This window comes from Thamnophis sirtalis, unplaced genomic scaffold (genome assembly GCF_051295495.1).
Source record: "Thamnophis sirtalis isolate CommonGarterSnake01/CBP01778 unplaced genomic scaffold, rThaSir2_p1.2 scaffold_1, whole genome shotgun sequence".
In the NCBI taxonomy this organism is placed as follows: domain Eukaryota; kingdom Metazoa; phylum Chordata; class Lepidosauria; order Squamata; family Natricidae; genus Thamnophis; species Thamnophis sirtalis.
Window position 1 is genome coordinate 24,882,193 of NW_028261381.1, and position 8,686 is coordinate 24,890,878.

The 8,686-nt window shown below is 40.4% G+C and overlaps 1 protein-coding gene across 1 annotated transcript in view; it reads right to left on the bottom strand.

Annotated features, from left to right (window-relative positions):
* UBR3 (ubiquitin protein ligase E3 component n-recognin 3) overlaps positions 1 to 5,292 on the bottom strand; it is a 94,413-nt gene extending 89,121 nt beyond the window's left edge. The window contains exon 1 of the mRNA XM_087709251.1: positions 4,722 to 5,292. Within this exon, the coding sequence (XP_087565377.1) occupies positions 4,722 to 5,185 (464 nt within the window). The 5' untranslated portion in view covers positions 5,186 to 5,292. The remainder of the gene's footprint in view (positions 1 to 4,721) is intronic.
* Positions 5,293 to 8,686: the final 3,394 nt, after the last annotated feature.

Consider the following 8,686-nt stretch of genomic DNA (forward strand, 5'->3'; position numbering starts at 1 on the left):
TGAGAGGAAGCATTCCCAGCCTAAGCAAAACAAGTGGGCAGATTCTACCTGAAGTTTTGGAAACAGAACATTTTGGAGTACAATTTTAGAATTTAAAGCAAAACTTATTTTACGTTTAGTATATGTTCTTTTTCCAGACATAAAGAGCAAATAAGGAGCTTTATTGGCATAGAATATCTCAGGTGTAAATTAGTACTCTGTTTCCCCCAAAATAAGACCTCCCCGGATAATAAGCCCAATCAGGCTTTTGAGCACATGCACTAAAATAAGCCCTCCCAGAAAATAAGACCTCCCCAAAAATATTGCAACACAGCAGCAGCCATGAAGTGACCACACTTGCTACCTCCTGCACCTAAAAAATAAGACCTCCCCAAAAATAAGGCCAAGTGCTTATTTCAGGGATCAAAAGAAAATAACACTCTGTCTTATTTTCGGGAAAACACGGTATGTAATAACTTTAGAATGCAATAAAATTTTATTTTCATGTAAATAAGTATTCAACTTTGTCATCTTTCATAATCTTTTCCAGAATCCCCATGTCTCCAAAAAGAAAGTTTGGTTTTTCATCTTTACTACACCATCACTTCACTATTTACATTCTTGCTTAGGAGTAATTCCAGTCAGTGGAGTGGAATAACCAGTGCCATTTCCAAAATGTAAAAAAAAAAAAAAAACACCTCGTAAGACATTAGAAAGAACTATTGCATAGCAGTCAACACTTGCTGAGTTAATTATGTCCAAGAAATTATTAACTCTCATAAATATCAACGGTGGAATAAACCTGTTTCTTTAAAGAGACATAGAAAAATAATTTCATTACCACTTTCATTTTCCTGACTCAATAATACCCCATTCAAAAAGTTTCCCTGAACAACAAAAGTAAGGTATCATCACCGTATATGTCAATACCAATGATCTATAGAACACTACCTCACTCCCCATCGTATCTGACTTTTTGACCAAAACTCTGGAAAGACATTTGTACTATGGGCAGTGAGAGAAAATGTAATATGGGTTTGTGAGTGGGTGCGCAGCATGCACACATACACAGAGACACTCATTGAGCAAATTTTTATTTTTGTGTGGCAACTTTTTCTAAATATGAAAAACGTCTTCAAGTAGAAATTTTAGTTTGTTTTCCCAAAGTGCTAAAATACAGGACAAAATATTTATTGATTCATCATACTGCTGTAACTTCCATGATTCTTTAGATATTGTTGTCAGATAACAAGCTACAATATATTTCACTTACTTTAACTGGAAATATGTCATAAACATACATTATTACTTACAAGCTCAGTGACTGGGTTCCAGGGATGGGTTCCTGCCAGTTCTAACCTCTTCTATAGAAGAGGTTCCACAAATCTACCATGCTGTTGGCCACACCTACCCAGTCACATGACTGCCAAGCCACTCCCACCTGGTCACATGGCCAGCAAGCCACTCCCACAAAGTAGGCCACACCTACAGAAGAGGTTCTAAAAAAATTTGAAACCCACCAAAGGATCCTATAATATTCAAAACTATAAGCAATCACTTTATGACTTACAGTAAGATGTGAAGCTTTTCCACAAATCTGAAGACTACTATTATATTACCACTAAATTATAAGATGTAATAGTGTTTTAAATAAACAGCTTGTCTACTGTCATGTGCAACTGCTTGTGCATGAAAATAAAAATGACTAGGGCCCACAGATATCTTTGCTTTCTCTCTCCAAATTCATACTAATAACAATGGGCATGGTCTGTCACACTGAGTAGTCAACACTTGAGACTTGTTTACATATTGGCGTACTTCAGAGTTCATGTATCAAACTACTGACATGGAGGCAGAGGATAGGATGACTCTATCACATGCTTTTTCTGTGATAGGAAAGTTTGGCAGCATTCAATCATCTCATCCTGCCAAAAAAGTACTGAACTGAAAATATGCCCTCATAGCAACTTTGCATCTACTATTATCCCAGCATCACCTGCCACAGATCTACCCAACATTTGGGCACATTATTTACTTTCAAAAAGGAAATGTGCCCCATGTGTCATCTCTTTCATTGCAGTTCTCTGCATCATTTTATAAAGTCTCTTATAAAGCTGTTCTCTCAGACTACTTTCTTGTTCCCAACTCACTATTTTAACTATTTCCTCCATTCTTTAAGGTAATCTATATTTTCTAACCTTTTTCAAGTACATCCTTCAATTTACCCCATTGGCCCTCTATTACTCTTTATACTGTATTAGTTAAACCAGTGGTAGTCAACCTGGTCCCTACCGCCCACTAGTGGGCGTTCCAGCTTTCATGGTGGGCGGTAGGGGTTTTGTCTGATACTGAAGCACTTTCCTTTTAATTTAATTGACTTTTTAAACAAATTTCATAGCATTATTTAAAAACATTTTCATTAGGTTTTCATAAAATCACCATTATTGTGGAACCGGTGAGCGGTTAGAAAATTTTACTACTAACAGAGATACAAAAGTGGGAGGTAGGTATAAAAAAGTTGACTACCACTGAGTTAAACTATGTTTCAAAGGTCCTTCTCCCATCACTATCATTCATATTCAGAAGTCAACATACATTTCAAGAACTATGATAAACATATATACCATTTTGTTTTGCAACAAAATAAAAGCAGGTTGGAGAGGAATTTGTTTTGGTAATTTGCTTGGATATTATTTTGTTCCAGGATTTAGGGACAAAGCCTGGACAGAAATTAGAAACAAGTTTTCAGTGCAATAGCCTGTGTGCCCCATGTCTCCTCTATTTCCTACTATAGACAAGAGTTATTTGGTAGGTGGGATTTCTCTATTTCTCAAATGTAAAAAATGAGCCCTAGCATAGGCCTTCTATTGACAACTGTATAAAGCCTCCTAATAATATAAACATTCATATGGAAAGACTAAAGACATAATTATAATTAATCTCTTATCGGTGTTAAGAGTATATGGGGTAATAGTCATGGGCATTTTGGGGGAAACATAAAAAACTATATGGAAACTTCTATAACTTGCTGATTTGTAGCTAGCAAGAAGGATATTACTGAACAAATTCACATAAAATATTTAACCCTACAATTGCTGGTTTTATATACTATACAGAACCATGAATTAATACACTGACATGATGTAGCCAGTCCAGCCAATGTTTTTTAACTTCAGGAAAAAAAACAGAATAAAAAAGGTAAGAGAGAACTTTATTAATAGTATATTTTGCAATCTCATACATAAAGGCATAAATCAGGAAATATGGAGCCACATTATTCTGCCTTCTATCATGTTTGTGCTTTTGTTTTTATGGATAAAAACAAAGTTTTTAACAGCAAAATCTTATAGGCCTCCAGGGAATAAGGAAAATGTCCCAAGAGTTTGAATTTGGCTGACAGAAATATTGGTACCTAACTTCCATGTCCAAGAACTGATGTTTTCTAAGAATAATTTTTGCTGAAGTAAGGATTGTAACTCACAAACAAATGTAGTTTGTGGAACAAATGTAAGTCAGTTTTTGTAACAAATTTAAAGAGTTAAGTTTTCTTTAAAGACAAATTTATTGTGGCTTCTAAACCCGCTTCATCATGCCTACAAAAAATATGCCACAATATATCAGATTCTGATGGGAGTAATATTTATGATGTTACAGAGAACACATGGTTGTGCTCCTTTTCAAGGGGACTATCCCTGATTCAACACATAGTAAATGGACACAAAAGTACAGGTAGTCCTTGACTTACAACAGTTCACTTAGTGACCATTCAAAGTTACAACAGCACTGAAAAAAGTGACTTATGACCATTTTTCACCCTCACAACCATTGCAACATCCTCGTGGTCATGTGATCAAAATTCAGACACTTGGGAACCAATTTATATTTATGACCATTGTAGTGTCCCGGGGTAATTGTGACCTTCTGAAAAGCAAAGTCCTCAATCCCCCATTGTCAGCTTTAACCTTAAACTGTACTGTTGATCTCACCGCATTCCTAAGAGGTGAGTAGGAGCGTACATAAGCACACTATTGTGCCTAACGTCCCTGTCCTACTATTCCCATTTATTTGTACCCATTTCCTGTGTTCTTATTCATATTTATTCGTATTCCTGTTATCTTGTACATGAGTGACAAAATAAGTAAGTAAGTAAGTAAGTAAGTAAGTAAGTAAGTAAATAAATAAATAAATAAATAAATAAATAAAAGTCAATGGGAAAACCAGATTCACTTAACAACTGTGTTACTAATATAACAACTGCAGTGATTCCCTTAACAACTGTGACAAGAAAGGTCGTAAAATGAGAGCAAAATTCACTTAACAAATGTTTCACTTAGCAACAGAATCTTTGGCCTCCACTGAAGTCTACCTCCACTGAAGTCTACCTGTACTAGGAGAACGAATCCTAAAAGCAGATGCCCACAAAGATGAGTTACTACAGTCCCAATGAAGTAGTAGGTGGCTACTTCTATATACCAAGCTTACATCCACCTGTTCCTCCGGATCACAGCCCTGTCATACCCGGTTGTTATTATTATTTATTTATTTATTTTGCACGTGTGCTTCCTTCAAAGACACTTGGGAGAAAAAGGGAGGGAGGGAGAGGAGGAAGGGAGGCATTCGGGGCTCGTGTAAACCCCACACACTTGGCTGGAGTCCCCCCCCCCTCCCGGGATCCTCCCATTCGCAAGACGCGGGTGGGGGGTGGGTGGGGGGAGAGGGACGTTTCCACTCGCGATACTCACCCGGCTTCCCGCATTACGTTGCCGTCGCCGCAGTCGCAGGCCCCCCCCGCCTGGCTGCGGAACATGTTGTAGTCGTGCCCGGCGTGCTCGCCCTGGTGAAAGCACTCGGCGCAAAGGCTCATGCAAGGCGAGATGCCACAAGTCCGGCAGCGGTAGGCCACGAAGTTGGCCGTCCACACCAGGCCGCAGAGCGTGGCCGGGTCGTAGGCCCTCACCGCCTGCACGAAGCTGTCCCACGGCTCGCCGCCCGCCAGCAAGCAGCGGCACCACCCCAGCGCCTCGGACACCGCCTCGGCGTCGTCGCCGCTGCCCGTCAGGGGACCCAAGACCCGCTCCAGGAGCGCTTGGAGTTCTCCGGCAGCCTCGCTCTCCTCGGCGGCGGCGGCGGCGCCGAGGGCCGCTTTGAGGCGCGCCGCAGTGGCCCGCTTCTCCTGGGCGCCCCCTCCAGCCCCCGCACCCGCCATGAGGGCGGCCGAGGACGTCCCTCCACCGAGGCAGCCGCTGCTGGCGGCGCAAACCCTTCTCAGACTCCGGCTGCGCTTCTTCCCCTCACCTGCCTCTCTCTCGCCTTTCCCCTCCCTTCCCTCCTAGCGGCGCCTCTCGCGATAGCCGGGAAAAAAGTCAGCACCCCGGCCGCCTACGGTAGTCTCTCTCTCGCTCTCTGCCCTTCCACCTTCTGCCACAGCGCTGGGCGGCCTTGCCTACCGGCTTCCCTCATTGCTTTGCCCGCCCGAGACGCCCTCGTCTCCCTCGGGTGGAGAGAGGGAGAGAGAGGTGGCTGCTGGCGGCCGCGTTGATAAAAGCTGCCCGTTTTTGTCTCGTTTGACGGGACCTTCATCCCCAGCGGGTCAGCTGGAAGAGCTGGTTGGAAAGTGGTGGGTGGCGTAGTTGGGCAGGGCCGCCAAGAGGATTATTAAGTGCTGGAACAAGACAAGTATGCCCCCACCCTTCATCTACACATGGACAGATAAATCAATAATGTCATCATTATACATTTACAATGTACAGCATATTTTTTCTTAATAAAGTTTTTTTTTAAATTATTTTTAAACATCCCCTTGCATGAATGGTTTTGATTCCTGGGTGTCATACACTTCAATACCAGTATTATTCCTAGTAATTGCATTTTATTTTCATTTTTAGTTTTACTAACACGTAATTCTAAACCTTCTCATAGTTCTACCGTACATTGTATCATCTTGTGAGATAAAAACCCAATTATCAAATCCTCACAACACAGAGACAAGTCTGGTTCACAATTCAAAAAGGTTTATTTACAGAAAAATAAAAAGTGTTTGCAAAGGTGGCCTCCAAGTCTCCTCCCAAGTACATTGAGTACAAGGAAAGCAAAGAACAGCATTCAAACAATACATTTTATACACTCTACTCCTCAGAAAGTCCCAACCCTTCCTGGTCATTCATTTACATCATTTCTTTCATCATCCCATACTGTAAAGGGTCAAGTTGACATTTTCTTGAGAGGCCCCGATCTCTTATTTGGTTTTTCTGGTGCCTTTTGTCTGAGCAGATGGCTTCCCATCTAACTTGTACGTAGGTGCCTGTAATAACAAAGATTATCTTGTCCTGCTTACTGAACACATTTTGTGTTTAGCAAATGCCCAGTACTTATTACACATTTTAGGCAAGAATATAATGGCTTATACATTTAACATTGTAAAAGAATACAAAAGCAACCTTCTAACATTTTATAAAAGAGTAACTTAATATCATTTCCTTCAATCTTAACATCTGTTTTTCCTATTTCCCTCCTCTGATTTCTACCTCTATTTTAGCCCCCCCTTTTTTTTCCTCTTCCCCTATCATTCTAATATTCAAAGACTCGATCCTTTCTTTTTTCATTATTCAATATTTCAATATGCACTTCTAGTATCAATCATGATCTTTCAAGCATTTATCAAATTACTTAATCATAATTTTTCACTGTTAATCACATTTTATACAATTTAATAATACCCTTATTCAAACTGTTTATCTAATTTACAAACTATTTTTCATCCTCTATAATTCTAATAATAATATACACAAAGCACAGCATTTTTTGAGATCCAGATTTTTGAGATGACATTTCATCCCCATTCATACACTGAAATGAAATATAAACTATATTCATAAACGAAATGAGACTAAACTTGCAAACTTAAATAAATAAGTCATGGAATTAAAATGCAATAAATGACATAAATAACTGTTCACTGAGTTTCCAATTCAATAAAGGTTATGTCAAACAAGGCTGCAAGGCAGTTTTGCTACACACACAAAGTATAGGGTATGAAGTATATATCAATATTGTTTTTCTTTTTAAAAATTAAAAAAAAGTAAACATTTTCCCCTTCATGGGCCCCCTTTGAGCTCCATGAGCCCCCGGAACAAAGTACCAGCTGCACCCCCTCTCCTCAGGCCTGTGGTTGGGTGCTCCATCCAAAGTGGAACGGGTGGCTCTTTGGCTGGAATAGACTTAGAACTTAGAATAACTTTATTGTCACTTGGTACACTATTCGACGTACATTAAAATGAAATTACATTGCATACAGCTATCAGAAGGTCTATCCATCTCTAATATAAACATAAACATGACAAGAGAAATAATAAATATAAAATTATAAAAAACATATATGGTATAAGGACTACTCTAGAAGATCTCTTGAGGTCCCTTCCACCCTTATTATTTTTCCTTCTATGTTTTCATTGAGGAAAGGGGCACTGCTGAGGGATGTGTGTGTGCAAAAACAGAATAAGGTTGGGGTTTTTTTTAATATCTTAGTTCTTCCTGCGGGAAAATGCTGACACCTGTTAAATGTTCATCTTCAAAAGACTTAAGCCGAGACCAGTGTTGTATTTAACAAAAAGCCCGGTAAACTGAAGAGAAATGTCATTTACAGAGATTCGGGAAAACCGAGAGCTGCAGTCCCCGCGTGCTTGTGCAAGGAATTGAAGAACTTGCCCCTAGAGCAGACTTTAATCCGCGTGGAAAGGTGCTGAATACACACAACACACACAACACACACACCCTGCGTAGGACCTCGAGCGGCACTTTTTCTCGCGGTGACCAAGTTCTTCCTTTAATGAACGCGATCCTGTTAGGCATTGATTACGGCTGAATGGAAACTTAAAAGGAAGCAGGACCAGAAGATTTTAGGGATGAAGCAGGGCACTTCTCCCTTCTTACATAGCAACCTGTTGCTAAACAGCCAACTAGCAGGGACTTTAGTGTGAGAACCTTTCCGATGGGAAACTTTCTCCTAAACTTTCCCCGTGCCAAAGGAACAAGTGTCATCCATTTCTAGAGAAGGTAGAGAAAGCCGCCGTACCCATATAGAGCAAGACTTTTTTTTCCCTTCAGACAAGCTCCGCTGTACTTTTATGCCGTGTGCATAAAACGCACAGGAAAAAAACCAAAGAACGCGGAAAGGCAAGGCAAGCCTTGGTGAAGCGAGCAGGAAATAAATTTCATAATCTTAAGGCAAATAATCTTAGGGCAACCGGGAAAAATAAAGAGTTGCTTAAGGCATTCGTCTGTGTGGTCGGCTGGGAGTCGAAAATGACTTGACACAGAAGGCGTTTAAAAACCCTAGAACAGCAGTTGCCGCAGGTTCAGTATTGCTTGATGTTTAGATAAGTTTACGAGCATAATCGTATGCAGATGATTCACATTTAAATGGAAGGATTTTTCTAGGGATTGAGTCGGATCGAACCGAGTAGAATCGAATCAAACCTGTGAGACCATGGAAAGTATTCACTCCCTTAGGGCAGTGGTCTCCAACCTTGGAAACTTTAAGACTTGTGGACTTCAACTCCCAGAGTTCCTTCGGGTATACTGAATGATCAGAAATGGTGTACCAGGGTCGCCTGCTCGGGCGGGGGGGGGGTTGGACTATTTGACTCCAAGGTCCTTTCCAACTCTGTTATTCTGTTACTGTACATTTATGTGTAAGTAAAACCATACT